We start from the raw sequence: 18162 nt of genomic DNA on the forward strand, positions 1-18162 counted from the left end.
CTTTCGCCCAGAGCCATGGAAACTAAGAATGAGACGACACAGATTATTTAAGCAAGACTATTGACTCAACAGACCAATGAAATTATGATGTCCTGGACCTTCCAGCAAATCTCTCAGCGGGTCATCCATGCCCTATTAGCAAAACCAACATACCTCACCCCGATCTGTTGATTTGGCGAGTTTTTAACATACTTTTGGCACTTAGGCATTTTATTTGACGTTCCCAGCGTATGAACTTGCGCCTAATACTTGAAATACGCGAAATCCTGCTAATTATTGCCGAAAATATCATGGGTTGGTTGGTCTTTTAGGTTTAGCTTTGGAGATAGGCCTATTATAACATATCACTGAGCGCTAATAGCATCACCGTTTGCCCTGTGATTTTCAGTTTTCTATACGACTGGTCCCCGGTCGACTGGTCGCACCCGGCAACCTCTCATGTGAGGAGTGGGTGGCTCTCCCTTAGAGCGTAGCTTTCTATCGGGGCGCGGTCTGCCTACATTTCATTCAATTGTTCAATGATGTCACCACGTTATAGACTGATATTGCAGTCACTAAATTATGCGATCCTCAGCTAGCACCCCCTATAAAGTCTGGATGGCTCCTTGTCTATTTGATTACTCAACCAGCAGCAATTTCGGCGCAGCTCCAGCTGGTCAAGTCGGTCTCCTGCGTGACCAAGATGGGTTCTTCGACTTCGCCAATGGATCTTGTCATTCGAGGAGACATTCATATATCCGTTGGATATATTATTTATTACATGGCCCACCATCAAAGTGGCAACCACACAAAAAGTCCCACAAAGTGGACCACTCTCATTGTGCATAGTTACACCTGCCTCCAACTATGAACAATGAGAGTGGTCCACTCTGCGTTGAACCTGTCTGATACAGTTGTTGCGTACCCCATGCGCCACACGATCTCAAATGTCGGTGTGGCTCCTAGTCGATTTTACAACCGTGCGATGACCAAGGACGTACAATCAACGTTTCGCACTGACGTCAGATGCTGCCATCTGTGAGGCAAAGATTGTCCCAAGTGTCTGCATTTTAGTGTCCCTTCTCGCCATGGGAGCCGCCACTGTTCAAATCTGACCTCGAAAAAGGTAAACACAGATTTCGTTGTGTGTGGGGAACACAGCTGAAGTTTCGAATTCTCGCATTTTACAACTAAAACAACATGTTTGCAGCAAGTAAATCACTCCTGAGAACTGCCGCAGGCTTCAGGGTAGCTAATAGAGGGATGTCAGCCTCAGTTTTTACTCGAAAACCGTTGGCAACAATATCCAGGACGGGACAGCGGGGAATGGCAGAGATCACGGAATCCGCTGCAGCTGATGTGAAGAGTGAGTATTGCATGTATTGTGTACATCGATGCACTGTGTTATGTGTTGACATGGCTTACGCACATGGCAAGACAAGGAGGTCATCTGGGGCAGCGCCATGCAAATTTTTGCAAAGTTTCAAAATTTGCATCCATCCATGCATGTTTTGTAAGTTATTGCATAATCAGACTATTGTGTTTTGTAATGTATCAATTTTATTTCAAATTTTGAGACGACTCTTCATCGAACTCGGTCGCAGTGCGTTGGTAGTTTGCCGTCACGATCATTGTCCGCATGCAGTATCGGATCAAAAATCAGAAGCCGAGATGTTACTTGCTGTTAATCACCGGTATAAAAATCGGCGATAGATGGTACTTTCGATGCTCCCTCTTTATTCTATCCTCAATTTCTTTTAGAAACACATCTCAGCCCAGCGTGTAAGTATTTTCGAAAGATGTCTTCAGCTAGTTTGACTGGTAGCCTAATTTCATAATGATGATGTGATGTAGGCCTTATGGCAGTAATAATTATGTAATGATAACTGTAGCTTTCCACCACTAATTTCATTCTCATGGTCTTTCTTGATGTTCCCAGACTGAAATAGGCACATAACTTTAATTCAGGATTTTGATTTTTTTCCTAACTGGAAAAAGCACATCAGTCTAACTCAAGATGTAACAGACATTGGCCGGATATGGTAGGTATACTGTCTGCACTGATTTAACCAGCTTATTAATCACCTGTCACCCTTCCATTTATTTGATAAACTGCAAATACGACAAGCGCAATTGCAATGATAGTGTCCACCAGACCGAAGTGGGCAGGGAAGAAAATTATCGCCCCAATACTGCTTGAGATTTACTTTGTTTGTTTTAAATCTCACGGAGATTGAGAGGTCCGCTTGAAGTCTCATTGATTGACAGCTAGCCTTATTATGGTGTGACTGACTTCCGTCTTGTGAAGTGGTCCAAATGCCAGTCATTCAGTCGTACTTCCACAAAATGAAAAAATCCTGTATCAACTTGTATTTGATTTTGAGACCGATGTCTAAACCATGTGTAGAGAAGCCTGGCAAGCGCTTCAAACTCTTCAAACTGCAAGCATCTCTCCCCGGGCTCTGTGAAAAAAACATGCGTTTAAACTGTTGGCATAACCTCCATTTTCAATTCCCTGTTGCTTTGCCTTGTTAACCCGAAAGACATGGGATGTTCTATGCCATATCTGTAAGGAATGTCTCCTAGGTAACGGACACGATGTTTCCAGTTTCTATGGTTTCAGAGATCTAATGAGACTTACTGATCGTTTGTGAACTTCATGAGAAGAGTGTGACAGCAGCAGTTCAGAGGATTCCTTACCATGTTATCTTTTGAGGTTGAACATTATAAGAGGCCCATAGTTTGTCAGTTATCTTCATGTCTGACTATAACTGGAATTGAAAGGACGACCTTAAAATCAGTCTTTCTGCAGGCAGATTATAGATTGTGATCAGACTTGTCCCAGTTCTAGTCACTGACCTTTTAGTGTGTCTGTGTGGTGGAAAAAAACATGATCTGTCCTATTATCATTTGAAGTCCAATATAATGTGTTGACCTCCTCCTTCCACTTCCACTCGGAAGCAAATATTTGCCCACCACTTTTGAAATCGCTTGCCTGTCCTACGCCTTACGGCATGGTTGTGGTTCTCAACTAGGATTCTTCAAATTGAATTTGTTGGTTTGGTTTTCAGAAATTTTGATGACCTCAGCTCATCAACCTGATGTTGTAAATACAAGTTTACAATAGGTACATTTATTTAGGCTATTGTTGGTACTTTCATTCTGAGCAAGAGATCTCAGTTTGAGATGTTTTCGCTGGGTCAACGAACAGTTTGCGTCAAGCATTTATCGAATTCTAAAAGAGCTTCAAACAAGTATCAGGTTGGGACAGACGCCAATTTATGAATTGCAGTTCTTTATCTGTCTCGGTGGCAGTCCCAGCTCTCAGTCAGCTGTGCTGTTTCCATAGAAACACTTTTTTACCATGATGAAATATTTCCATCTCGTTACGTACAATGTACCTCGAAGAGCAATGCTCATGTCGATGTAGGGATTTCTGAAGTCAAGTGAGCAATGCCAATGTGGACATAGGGACTATTGAAGTAGGGCGTACTGAATTTTGCTGTCTCACCAGGTTTTGGATTACTGTCTGTCTCCAGGTCATCCTCTAAAGTGCTCTCAACCTGGACTCTCTACCGTTACATTTTTAAAAAACATATTAACTTAAATGCTCTAAATCTATTGATTGGAAATTTCCTCCAAGGCATCCAGGTTGGTCATCATAACAAAAACATTTCTTTGAAAATAGGATGGAGAACTTTGCACACGTTGATGTGAACAATGGTCACGTGATCGATGACATCAGCTGTTGTGATAGCAGACGCCTGCCCTGGGAGTCTGATGTGATGGGACCATCTCAGAACTATTTACTTGAAGTAAATATTATTGCACTTTGTGTTGGTCTGTTTACTATGCAAGGTGTAGTGATAAATTCACAGATGGAGCATCTCAGAGATCTACTTCTAATTCATTGACAACCTTTCCATAGTTGATTCATTTGACATTTGGGTTTTTATTGCCAGCCAAATCCAGACAACGAGAGCAATCAAGATGACAGAACAGGCTATTCCTTGCTGGCATGGCTCATCCCTTGGGTTGCCCATTCAGTGTTGGTCTCCAGGCAACAGATTGGGGCCAAGTGGAGGACTGGCTTTTATGCATGTTCTATGCATTTATGTCTGAAAATGATGAGATTGTAGAGTAGAACACTTTGTTGTCAAAAGATTTTAGGCTCTCAATTGTCCAAAAGTGTATTTCAGTTTAAAGAAAAACAATTTGCACTGAACATTGCTGAATGGGTCATCGAAAAGTGCCACTTGTGGAGGGCCCTTCACAGTGACGACCTGACCTGGAACTGGAAGGAAAAACTTGGAACAAAAAACTGAAGAAATGCTCTCACTTTCATGATTTCAGGTCAGGGTGCCAGGTTATCCTTTGTACCCAATGAGGACTTCAGCACCTCCTATTATATGTTGAATTGAGACGACCAACTTTTCTGAAAAAAAATTTACAAAATAACCCCAAACTACTCAACTGTGTGCCAGGGTGTTAAGAAGACGAAGCATGGCTGTTTTTTTACGCATTACAGATTCACCCTGTAAGATTGAGTCTGGTCTGCTCTTTGCTGAGGATATTCACCTTGGAAATTTACTTGGAGCACTGATGATATCGGAAACCTACCACCAGGCGTGCTACACAGGTGGTAGCAACACTGCCACTGGGGCAGCAAGAGTTTTTTTCAGGAAATGTACTTTTAAAATGTAGACGAATGGATGCTGTCTGTAGCTGCTTTCTGAGGAAGCTTGCCCTTACCAGAATTAACTATGATGTAGACCCTACAATATATGTGAATGAAAATATTCATTTTTTGATGAAATATTTTTCATTCTTCTGTAATTGCAGTGAACCGAGTATTGGTGTCTCCTTTCCAGAAGAGGATCTTGGTCATGAGCAACATGTTTCCCACGATTGCTGAGGTACCCGATAAAGTCTCGTAAGTTTATCTAATCAGTGAGAAAGATGATAGAATGGTCTTCAATCCGTATGTACAAAAATCCATGAAATTTAACTAGGACCACAAGTTTGATTGATATACAAGTATACAATCGATCATTTGCTTGGCTGCTTTCATTCTCCTCTTGATAACTGCCTCAGGACTAGGATATTGAGCATGTTCTATCACATGATAAATTTGTAGTCTGGTCAGCTCGTCCTGAAATTCTTTGGTGGAACTGCCTGATGGCAATGATTCCAAAAAAGAACAGTGATCATGTTGGTGATTGAAATGAATATGCAGGGAACCCTGTCTCTCTGCTGATAGTAAGTCATGGGTCATGTTTATAGTATACAGCATTGCAATGAAGCTGACTCACTTGTTAAAAAAAAGTGACCCAGTTTATGCTCCAAGCTGAAACACAATGCAGTATTACTGGCACCTCCCCGCTGTAATGAAACAGCTGCTGTGTGTTTGAAGTCAATTCATCATCGTGTCAAGTTGGTTTGGAGGTTGATATGAAAAAGTACATAGTTATGTATGAATGTTAAAGTCTATTGTTGTTAATAATCAGTCCTGGTATAATAACATTGTCCATTTCAATCAAGATTGACCCAGAAACACATCGCCATCATTCAGACTCCTGTATTCCAGGATGTTGTCTGCTATCAGTAGACTCAATTACATTGTGTGCTATATTGCTTCACGCTCACAATCGCGTGATCAAGTCAGCATGTAACATGGACAGACTGCTACCTACAATCCATCAGACTACAACCTTTGAAAATTTAGAAAAGATCCGGGTGTGTGATGAGTCTTTTTATGTTAATCGCAGGTAAAAAGAATGCGCTTTGTCATCAACTTGATGGGTAAGTCAGGGTCTTCGAACGGAGCACCTGAACCCAGCGAGCATGAGACTTACTTTAATGAATTTCTCTCTGAATCAATTGGATGGCAAGACTTAGAATTCACCACTTTTGGCTTGTCTCATTACAGATACCAGAAGCTAAAGAAAGCCAAGGAATGGTTCAGGATCCGACTCAACATTGGTATGGCCCTAGCCACCCTGATCGGCTGTTTAACCATGATATGGGCTGGCAAGCGTGAACATGACTTTGGCAATTCCGTAGTTCAGGAAAACTATAGGTGGCATAAGAAGCACTTCGATGAAAGGCAGGCGGCTGCTGATGCTAAACACGTTGCTGAAGAAAACGCCAAGCCGGCTGCTGCATAAATGGACACTTAAGATATAGGATCCTTTGCATACCGGTATAGGCAATTTGTGTATATTTCGTAGCTGCCTTTTTTACATCGGACCTATTGAAATGGTGGGATTTTTGGATCTTTTTGAAATCATAGATTCGGAGATCGCTGTCAACAATCAAATGTCAGCTAGACTTCTTGATTATAACTTGTGGACAACTTGATAAAGAATTTGCCTCTTTCCAGATGAACGCCTCCTATGAAATTTGTCAAGTTGTGGGTTCAACCTCTGTTGGTTTCACTGTCATGGCTGACTAGGTGTCAGAAAGAAAGGGTTGACTGCATGAGCTATTTTGTGTGCTTCGTTAAAGAGCTCGACCACTTGACTAGGCCAGTAGGGGGGCCGATCTGGAAGGAGGACAATTCCTTAAGCTTAGGACTGTACAAACAATGTACATCCATTGTATCAAGTTTCAATATATTGTTAGTTTCTTCGAGACGAAAAATAATGTGTTAAATGTTTGATTTTAAGTTGTGTTCTCAGAAGTTGCTACATGTATACATATTCGATTTTGCATGAAAAAAAAGAAGATTAATGAGGTAAAGAAATTTCTTTTAAAAAGAAGATTAAAATTGTGTTATGAAATAATATTCAACTTCAGTTTGGTTTTAATTTCAAGTTTGACTTGTTAAATTTTGGCATTTCGTAACAAAATGGAATTAAGAGATTATTGTGCATACTGTATTTTCTCGAGGCAATATTGAATATCATGAGGCATTAAATACTTGTAAAAGTTAACAGGGTTATAAAAACGTATGAACTTGTATTATGAATCATCTGTTTATACATAGACATGTGCTTGTATGGAGAGTTGGCTTTGAATTGTAAACAAAAGAGGAAAAGTTATTGATTTTACATGCAGTTGCTGTCTGGAAATTGGAATATTGATCCAAGGGAACCAATGGACAGTCTACGGAATTGCTTGAGGCCAGCTGCTTCAGCTGAGGAGGAAAAATGCCATATAGGCCTATATCGTTATTTATCGCTTCTAAACTGTAAAAAGATTGGAAGTTGAATCTTTACCAAGTTCTTCTGTCACAAGAATTCACAGAGTGATTATCTGTCATGCTTTATTTAGGCAGTGCAGTGCCATCGCACATTTTGAAGCCAAAGTTATGTCTTTTGTCATGATATTGTCAATCTCGCATGCTGAATGGAAAATTTTCAAGAATAAAATTGTATTTATTTACTGTCTGCTGTCCATCAGTATATTGCCAGTAATTTGATATACTTTACAATTTATGGTTACAACCAAGTGCTCTGCCTGTAGCGTTCAGTATAAACTGACAAAGAGTCTTTTTGAAAAGGTATATATATAGAAATGTACGAATTGCTCATTTATCGAATATGGGTCTTATGAACTTGTGTTGTGTTTGGCTAGGACATGTTGACATTATTCAAAGTCACAATGTCCATTGATCAGTCTTTAGCTGTGCCCTGGAAGGCAAACTTTGAACATCCCATAGTCATTGTTACTTGGAACTCCCCTATTTTCCAGCTCTTGAATCCACAATGGTAAAACCTTGAGTCGAAGAAACATTTTACCTCAAAAATGTCTGCATAAATTGACAGAAACTCTGACAAAAGCATACGGGTGTTTGTATTTTCAACAGATTCGTTGAAGTATTCGAAATAACATTCACGAACTTGTTTGCTTTGCTATTACCAAAGATTATTGCATTGATAGATTTATCTCCCAGTGAGTCCAATTGTCGTGATAATCGGATAAATGTGCAATCTTTTCCATTCAGGTAGGCTCCCATAATGAGATTTTGAAGGGGGCATCTAAATTTTAAATTTTAAAGGGAGCATTGAACGTGGTTAAACCGCTGAATAGTGCCATACAAATGATTATTATTATTATTATCTAGGCAAAAACGTCCTCATGAGAAACCTGAGTCAATCGGCATTTAGAAGCCAACTAAAATCTATCAAATGTGTTCTCCAAGGATTTAAAAAAAGGTTTCAGTGTTCAGTGTGTGTAGTATTTTTCATCAATGTCAATGCCAACAAATAACCAATCGAAACCCCTTGTCAAAGATAAGATAATCGCTTTAAATGTTTTATGTGCTAAGTTTGTTGCGTTGCATTTACATGTGAGTGACTAAAAAACTCTTAATATCAAACTGCTGTGAATTTGGTTGTGAAGGAGGAACATACATGAAGACTGTTTAATCACTGGTAAAAGATTTGAATCTTTGCAAAGTTGTTCCAATACCATTATTGTTTACTTACTGTTAGATGTACTTGTTCATTTTCAGGCCTATGTTCTTGTCTGTAAATACAGATCCAAATGTAATTGTTCAACTGAAGTTATAAATCAACCAGCAACAATTCCCTTTAACATAAATCTTAAAACAATCTATCTCATTTTGTCAGTTTAAGGCTTGCTTATCATTTGACACCCTATGTACAGTGGTCATGGCCACCGATATTTGGGCCACCAAGTTTGAGAAAATAATAACAAAAACCCTGTGGCTTTTAATAGCAAATTGACTCATGGCTGGGGCATAATAACCAACCCAGTTCATTGAAGTCAGTGTGCCAGGATTGACAGCTGGAAAAAACATCCAGAGTATCAAGCTGTCAGAAAATAGGTTGATAAGTTATTTCCATGTACACGGTGTGTGATTTCCAACCATTCTGAGGTCTATGGTGATGGGTGAAGGTAAACATACCTGCCAGGGAAATTTGTTGTTTCTCTTGCAAGTACACCACGGATTGTCTCGGCTCCTCATTTCTGAACTGTACTCACAATTTCTGTACATTATAGGCGTACTCTCGTCCCTGAGAACAATAGCAGGTTTGGTGCATTTTCGGGTTTTTCAAAATTTCAGGCATATACATATCACTTGAATTCTTGTAATTTGATCCAGAACAGTATTACTCTGGAAGATTGAAGCTCCCCTTATTCATTTCTGCACACACCTCAAAATACAAAAAATGCACCAAGTCCGCTATTGCACTAAGGGGCTCAATTTGCCTCTCTGGTCAAGGTTGTTCAATGTCTATCATCAGTTTTTTTCAGTTTAATCCAAAAAGACTAAACTTATGAGAAAATCATCAGAAAAGTGGATGTTCCCCAGATCCCAATTCAGCTCATCATTGTTAGCATAAGAAGGCTTGTTTGAAGAGCTTCATATGAGTGCCAATGTCCTGCAGACTTTCTTACATTTGATTTGGTCCTCATTTGGCGAAATTGAAAAAACCTGTTTTTGTAAAAATTTCATTTATTCAAGATGTGTAAAGATAGTACTTGTATTTTGTACATAATGTGTGCTACCAACGAAATATCGAAATGACAGGGTATTAACATTAACCCTTTCTCTGCAAAAGCCTTTTTTTGGCCAGCACCAGCCTGTGCTAAGCAGTGGATAACTATGCTGAACTGTGCTCAATTTTATCTGAACAGGCAAATAATATCTAAAAGTGTTGCCACATATAGTATTTGGATCAAACTCACATTTCCCGAGTGTGTGTGGCACGCTTGGAGAGGTTGCGGCCAAGTGCTGGTGAATTAAAATCATATTAGTGTGACATGACGTACTATGCACATCACCTGCAGTGAAAGGGTTAAAAATGATGTTGATGTTTTTCCTTTTTCCTTACTATTCTAGAGTAAATACAGTTAAAAAACTAATATTGAGTGATAATCTGTGCGTGGAATAGAAATTGTTGTGTGTCAAGATTTTTGAAGTCTTGACATTTGATGTAGTCTGTAGATTGATCAGAATTCTTTATTTTAACCCTCTTCCTGCAAAGCAGGTGAACCTCCCTCTTGCCAAATTTCAAAGTGTAGAGTTTAATTTTACCTCTGTGTGCTTTGTTTTCATTGGATTATTTTAAATTAATGCTAGGGAATGAATGTAAGGGAGAAATTATACACACCATAATATTCCTTCATAGTACTCTGTCTAGAAAAAAATTTCTCAACTGACTCGAATTAAAGGGCTTGTCCATGTACTACTGTTACAAACTTAAGAGAGAAACTTGAAGTTGCAGTGCTGGCTTCACAATGTGTAGTTGATCGTTTACATTTTATCTGTATAAATTACTGGAAGGTCTCTCCTTGTTCAGATATAAGCCTACTACCAGAACTTGAACTATTGAACAGTTTAACATACAATGTTGCATTTACATGTAGTAGAGACGCATTTGTATGTTTATGAATCTCTTTCAAATTTGAAATAATTCAATGAAAATCGATATATTTTCTGATGCAGTCATGCAGAGCAGATCGTAAAACTGATGCAGATCCTAAAGCTGTTGTACGTTTAGATAAACTTCATGTTAGACTACAATGCAAGGTTGTTGTGTATTTGGTTTGGGAATAAAAACGATTTTGCTTCTGAAACTTTGACTTGCTGACTTTGAATTTGTAAGAGTCCTAATTTCTTTGGTTTTGGCAGCCTCCCTGTGAATAGAAAGATTCCGGCCAATGTTGATCTGAACCGGATCTATATGACATAGGCCATGCACTGATGTGCAGAGTGGATATGGATGGACCTTAAACAAGACAAAGTGAGGACTGAACAGCTGATCTTTGATGCCATGCACTTTGTTTTATAGGCCTTTATCTGGCTACAGAAAACTCTCTTAGGCGCAAGTCATGATTTTTTTATCTTCTCAGCCCTGTTCCCGTTCAGTTCTTAGACCACAATATATTACGATCACATATCAAGTTTTTATATTATATTATATATTTTTCAAGCAAATCAAGTAAAAATACACTCATATTACCTTTTTTTGATGTTTTTTTCCCAATCAAAATATTGTTTCAAAATAAGGGTTGAACATAGGCTCCACCATTTTGGCTGAAACTTGAACTTCCAAAGCAATTAGTCGCTCTTTCAAAACGAAGCAAATGCCAATATCAAGGATGAAAGTCAGTTCTTTGCTTAACAGAAAACAGACTCGTACCCTTGAAACTGCCATTCACATAATCTTGAATAAGTTCTCATTGCTTCAGCACTTCAAATTCTAGCCAAAATGGTGGTACCTATGGTCAACCCTTAAAGCCCCACCGCATGCATACCACTGAGTCCTCACTGTTGAAGATGGAGTAATGAGTTCTATCTTAACACTGGACTGTTAAGTAGGGACTTTCAGGCAAGTGAGTCCTTCCTCGTAGAGTCCATTTTAACCACGCTCACTGTTAAAGATAGAGTATGAGATAAGTCAAGTTTCACATTCCTCTTGCCTTGAACTGGTCACCTTTACGTCACCTGGAAATCGTAACATGAAGACACTTCAAACATTTGCAAAGTGAAACACTTTCAAGGGAAATTGGATCCGTAATTGCTGACATGTTCAATTCAGTTATGCTGCTAGGCACTTTGTATCTTCTTCCTGGAGGTAGACCTTGATTCCATTGGCACTTTGGACATGCGTACAAAGCTATATTACATAACGGATCCATTCCATTCAATAGTCTTCTGTTTAATCGGCAGCTGATATTAAATTTTAAAGGGACAACCTAGACATGAGAAATCTTAGTGTTTCATACAAAATTGCCTTCCAGCAGAACCGAGACTTTAAAACAGGATAATTGAAAAAAAAAAATTAAACAATGTTCTAGATCCGATCTTGCCCTCAATACGGTTCCGACCAAAGTCCTCCCTGAAACCAAAATCGCCACTGCAGACTTAAAGCCCACCACAATAGGATCAACATGGTCGGAAGGTGCCAGTGCCACAGCAGCTCAGACACCAGAGCATGTGCTCAGCAAATTCCCACTTTGGGACACCGAGAGACTGGTCACATGGCCATACGATGCATCTATGGGGATCAAGGGAGGAACTGCTTGGGTAACAGGGTCAGTTAATCATTTCTTTCATCTAGTTGCGAAATAGTCAAAGGTAGCGACAACTCAGTCGCCGTTTGGGGACCCTTGCCCGACTGGTTACGATAGAAGGAAACGCCTATCGCGAAGGAGGTTATTCATTATAGTACGTCAATTAAGTAAGCAGAAGGGAACATGTATGGAGAGGTACTTCATATAAGTCAATCCGCCAGTTCGATTCAAACCCAAACGAAGACATGAAACTACAGGTACACAAAGTTTTGATAAATTGTATATAATGGACATGCAGATATATAGACACATATTGATGGATACCATCGGTATGTGGTCTTGAGAAGCCGGTGTTACATCTGTGGTTGTTTCCCATGTGTCAGTGTTTCCAAACAATAGGCAGCTGGAGAGACCACGACTTTTCAATGGGGGGGATACACAGAAAAACTTGTCAATCTATTTTTGAGCGTTCCCAAACAATGAGGGGAAACACTCAAAAACAGAAACACTCAAAAACATTACACCGGTTCCAATGACCACTCGTACTCTGGAAAGAAGCTGAGATTGCTCTGGGACTCGCGAGACCCCACGGGCCCGGCTATAAAACACCGGCACCCCGACATGCTCGTCTTCTATGAGAAGGAAAAGGAGGTCCTAATCATCGAGATAGCTGTCAGCTCCGACAGACACGTCCTAGCACGTGCGGAGGAGAAACGATCGAAGTACTGTGGCTGTGACTATCTCATCACTCTCATCATGTTGTCAACACGGTGGAGCAGCCAGGACTGATTCAGCCTGGTTGTGACTTCCTCATCTCTCTCATCATGTTGTCAACACGGTGGAGCAGCCAGGACTGATTCGGCCTGGCTGTGACTGCCTCATTTCTTTCACCATGTTGACAACTTGGCAGAGCAGCCAAGACTGATTTGGCCTGGCTGTGACTGTCTCATCTCTCTCACCATAATTATTGTCAACACGGTGGAGCAGCCAGAACTGATTCGGCCTGGCTCTGACTGTCCCATCTCTCTCGCCTTATTAACAACTAGGTAGTGCGGCGAAGATTGATGCGGCCTGGCTGTGACTGTCTCATCACTCGCATCATGTTGTCAACGCGGTGGAGCAGCCAGGACTGATTCGGCCTGGTTGTGACTTCCTCATCTCTCTCATCATGTTGTCAACACGGTGGAGCAGCCAGGACTGATTCGGCCTGGCTGTGACTTCCTCATCTCTCTCATCATGTTGTCAACACGGTGGAGCAGCCAGGACTGATTCGGCCTGGCTGTGACTGCCTCATCTCTTTCACCATGTTGACAACTTGGCAGAGCAGCCAAGACTGATTTGGCCTGGCTGTGACTGTCTCATCTCTCTCACCATAATTATTGTCAACACGGTGGAGCAGCCAGAACTGATTCGGCCTGGCTCTGACTGTCCCATCTCTCTCGCCTTATTAACAACTAGGTAGTGCGGCGAAGATTGATGCGGCCTGGCTGTGACTGTCTCATCACTCGCATCATGTTGTCAACGCGGTGGAGCAGCCAGGACTGATTCGGCCTGGTTGTGACTTCCTCATCTCTCTCATCATGTTGTCAACACGGTGGAGCAGCCAGGACTGATTCGGCCTGGCTGTGACTTCCTCATCTCTCTCACCATGTTGACAACTTGGCAGAGCAGCCAAGACTAATTTGGCCTGGCTGTGACTGTCTCATCTCTCTCACCATATTAACAACTAGGCAGTGCGGCGAAGACTGATGCCGCCTGGCTGTGACTGTCTCATCTCTCTCACCATATAGACAACTTGGCAGAGCAGCCAAGACTGATTTGGCCTGGCTGTGACTGTCTCTCATCTCTCTCACCATATTAACAACTAGGCAGTGCGGCGAAGATTGATGCGGCCTGGCTGTGACTGTCTCATCACTCTCATCATGTTGTCAACACGGTGGAGCAGCCAGGACTGATTCGGCCTGGTTGTGACTTCCTCATCTCTCTCATCATGTTGTCAACACGGTGGAGCAGCCAGGACTGATTCGGCCTGGCTGTGACTGCCTCATCTCTTTCACCATGTTGACAACTTGGCAGAGCAGCCAAGACTGATTTGGCCTGGCTGTGACTGCATCTCATCTCTCTCACCATAATTATTGTCAACACGGTGGAGCAGCCAGAACTGATTCGGCCTGGCTCAGACTGTCCCATCTCTCTCGCCTTATTAACAACTAGGCAGTGCGGCGAAGATTGATGCGGCCTGGCTGTGACTGTCTCATCACTCGCATCATGTTGTCAACGCGGTGGAGCAGCCAGGACTGATTCGGCCTGGTTGTGACTTCCTCATCTCTCTCATCATGTTGTCAACACGGTGGAGCAGCCAGGACTGATTCGGCCTGGCTGTGACTTCCTCATCTCTCTCACCATGTTGACAACTTGGCAGAGCAGCCAATGGCTGTGACTGTCTCATCTCTCTCATCATGTTGTCAGCACGATGGAGGAGCCAGGACTGTCAAACAGTTGTGTGAGCTCACTAGAGCTTGCACTTACATAATAGTGTAAAACTAAAATTTATATAATATATATATATGTATATAAAACCGTCATCGGATGCGCATCCGATATGCCACGCGATCCTTTACCGTCAATTCCCTTACCGTCTTCGGATGCGCATCCGATATGCCACGAGATCCTTCACCGTCAATTCCCTTACCGTCTTCGGATCCGATACGCCACGAGATCCTTCACCGTCAATTCCCTTACCGTCTTCGTAACTGTGACGGTCACGAGAGTGATTTGTCCTTACGGATAGATCGAGAGTAAGATTATGAATTAACTCACGTTAAAGTTTGAGTTCCGGGGAGGTAGCGTTGTCAGTACGTTGGTTTAGGGGCGCAATAACCTAGCTTATAGCGAGCAATTAGTACACTAAGATTTCAGTGATTAACATAATAGTTGCAAGTATTTGGCATTTTAGACTCATATTTCGTGCTATAATAACTACGTTGTAAACATAATGCTCAAAATTGATTCATGAAAAAGTTGTTAGGGCAATATCAAGCAAGCAGTAATGGAAAAAAGTGTAATTCCATTAACTGAATATTGTTTTTAGACACTATAACATTTTAGGCCTACTTTTCCGTAAACCACGAGAACAATGCATGTGAAAAAAACAACACATATAAGTGAGGCGCCGAGTATACAGTAATTGTAAGGTTTAAGAAAAGCTCGGTCTCTAAAGTCTGGAGGTCCGGAGTCCGTAGTGTGGCGGTCACGAGAGTGGTTTGTCCCTACGGATAGATCGAGAGGGCGGTTTGGGGTTCCGCCGACGGTGCTCGCATGCATTGGTCGTATCCCCGAAACCTTTACAACGACAACAAAGCTGGTGGCATCCATGACGGTATAGGAATTGACGGTGAGGTAACAAAAAATCTCGTGGCATCCAATGACGGTATAGGAATTGACGGTGAAGGATCTCGTGGCATATCGGATGCGCATCCGAAGACGGTAAGGGAATTGACGGTGAAGGATCTCGTGGCATATCGGATGCGCATCCGATGACGGTAATTGACGGTAAAGGATCTCATGGCATATCGGATGCGCATCCGATGACGGTAATTGACGGTAAAGGATCTCGTGGCATATCGGATGCGCATCCGAAGACGGTAAGGGAATTGACGGTGAAGGATCTCGTGGCATATCGGATGCGCATCCGATGACGGTAATTGACGGTGAAGGATCTCGTGGCATATCGGATCCGAAGACGGTAAGGGAATTGACGGTGAAGGATCTCGTGGCATATCGGATGCGCATCCGAAGACGGTAAGGGAATTGACGGTGAAGGATCTCGTGGCATATCGGATGCGCATCCGATGACGGTAATTGACGGTAAAGGATCTCATGGCATATCGGATGCGCATCCGATGACGGTAATTGACGGTGAAGGATCTCGTGGCATATCGGATGCGCATCCGATGACGGTTTTATATATATATATACTAAGTACTATAATATCATCATCTCCCGCAGAAATTGTCTCTTCTGAAGGCTTCAACGTTAAAGCAACTCAAACGCCATCTTCAGGGTAATGAAGGAACTGACTCCTTCAGCGCGTTCTACACTATTACCAAAGCCATTCTGATGACTTCGGGAGGTTTCTGTGGGAGTGGGAGTTGAAGGAAGAATGTAATCGACATGACTCATTATGGGTAACTTTGGTGAGGCAACACATTTGCTTTTTGAGAGGTGGTACTTTCGTGCCTTAAAGCATTGATTGAAACAATACTCTAGAACACAGACCCTAATCACAAGATAAATGTACATGTATATCCTAACAGTAACTCTATACTATCATTAATAGTGTCGGTCAGGCATCCGTTCCATTCATTCCGTTAATTCACTGAGGCTAGCAGCTTATAGGAGTTGGTCCAAAATGGAATGATTTACTTACCACACGCAAGTGGTGCTCTGCCCGTCCTATTCATATGGTCCTATTGAACGCATTGAGTCTGATGTTGAATGAACCGCCCATCGTCCTTTCGTTTCATAATAAGGCAGACAGTTCCTACCCGAGTCCTACAATGAGTAAGGATCATCAAAGGATCCCTTTTCATAATTATGTAAATGTATTTCTGGTGTAATTCATTATGAAATCAATTCAATCCACCCCATGAAATTTCGACATCCAGCACTGAGAATATACTAGCGAAGCCCGGTAGCAAGGTTACGCAAACATATGAATATGTTCACGTTTAGTCAAAGATCCAATGGATTATGTTGAAATGTTGTTGCTGTAAGCAAGAGTATGGCCGAAACTGGTCCGTGGGGGTTGGAGTGGCCAACTATACTGCCTACTGACAATGTATGACAATTTAGGCAACTTTAGAATTAGAAGGAAAGGTATCGGCGTTTTCGGCAATGCAATGCTCCCACAGGCCTTGATCAAAGCACGAGGTACAAATCCGAACACAAAGTGGTTTCAAATCACGTAAAAATTGCTACTTACTGAAAACTGTTTCTCTCCACAAGTTTGATGACTCCCGAAGTTACCATTTGTAAAGATTGAGATGATTTTGGCAGAGGATTACCGAGATAACATTGGATAAAATAGCATCAGAAATTACTCTGCAATTTTGCCCTGATGCTCGCCGCAAGACAGGGCCTAAGATGTGGGATGTCGGTCATGTGGCAATCCCACAAGGACTATGACATAATATGTCTGAAGTTTTTGGCGGAATAATTCGAAAAGTCCTTTCGGACATTCAGTAGCCTTAAGATCATTTCTTTAAGCTGCCCTTGATGCACTATTAATGGACATTTAATCAAGTTCTGCGTAAAGATAGATACGTCTTTCAGAATTATCAAACCAAACTTAAAGATGCTTAAAAATCGTATTTCGCCCAGTGATGCCGTTCAAACTTGGTAACACTCCATGGCCACACCCGTCTTCCCTTTCATTCCGCCCAAGCCTGCGTTGATTGCACCCACGATTGGCCAGCATGCAGGTGGTGTGGTCACATCTCGACCCTCAATGTATTGGCATTGCTAAGCTTTACATACAATGCGCGTTAATATGGGCGGAGGTAACGGAGGCGTTCAGCTTCAGTTCAGTGACAGAAGAAATGATTGACCTGGTTCAGAAAATTACTTGGGGGGCATCTCAAAGGCCTTCGGCAATGAAGGAAACCAGCATAGTCATAGTCTGTCTTCAAGCTGCTCATGTCTGCAGAGGACATCCTGTAGCTTTTCAGAGATGCTCTTTTTCAAAACTGAATGGCAAACTCATCCACAAATGTCCTAGTTCCCAACAAAACCCTTTTGAATATGGTAAATAATGAAGTTCTTTGTAGTTTGTAAAATATGGCATGTTCATCTCAACTTTACCACTCTCCATTCATTAGTGCTGTTCATACAGGACAGTTGGACGAGGACCTGTTGTGAGAGAGAAGTGACACATTTGCAGTGAAAGACAGGGGACTCTTCCCCATTCTACACTAGCTGCTAGCAGTGGAAGACAGAGGCCCATACCATCGTTTGTGATAAAAGAACTGGGGTTTATACCTCCTGCTCCATCAGACCACAGGTTGTGAAAGGCATTGAATGGTTCCCTTTTCTACTACAGTCACAGGTTGTGAAGGACAGAGGATTATTCGTCATGATACACCAGCCATAGGTTGTGAAAGTAAGACAATATACCTCTTACACTGCTCTCAG

The 18162-nt window shown here is 41.7% G+C and overlaps 1 protein-coding gene and 1 long non-coding RNA gene across 3 annotated transcripts; one reads left to right on the forward strand and one right to left on the reverse strand.

Moving 5' to 3' along the window:
* Positions 1-1101: 1101 nt before the first annotated feature.
* On the forward strand, positions 1102-10530 carry LOC135487610 (UPF0389 protein GA21628-like). Of its 2 annotated transcripts, XM_064771560.1 has the most exons (4): positions 1102-1345; positions 1741-1761; positions 4822-4912; positions 5909-10530. In XM_064771560.1, exons 1-4 carry the CDS (start codon positions 1180-1182, stop codon positions 6144-6146), a joined length of 516 nt encoding a protein of 171 aa, XP_064627630.1. In that variant the 5' UTR covers positions 1102-1179; the 3' UTR covers positions 6147-10530. The 2 variants fall into 2 exon arrangements, with proteins under 2 accessions (XP_064627630.1, XP_064627631.1); XM_064771561.1 differs by lacking the exon at positions 1741-1761.
* Positions 10531-11300: 770 nt separating this feature from the next.
* Positions 11301-17094, reverse strand: LOC135487622 (uncharacterized). Its single transcript, XR_010446881.1, has 3 exons — positions 16955-17094; positions 16400-16524; positions 11301-11401 (listed from the first exon to the last, which is right to left on the reverse strand). It is a non-coding gene; the product is annotated as an uncharacterized LOC135487622 (long non-coding RNA).
* Between the last annotated feature and the right edge of the window lie 1068 nt (positions 17095-18162).

Source organism: Lineus longissimus, chromosome 5, assembly GCF_910592395.1.
Source record: "Lineus longissimus chromosome 5, tnLinLong1.2, whole genome shotgun sequence".
Taxonomy (NCBI): Eukaryota; Metazoa; Nemertea; class Pilidiophora; order Heteronemertea; family Lineidae; genus Lineus; species Lineus longissimus.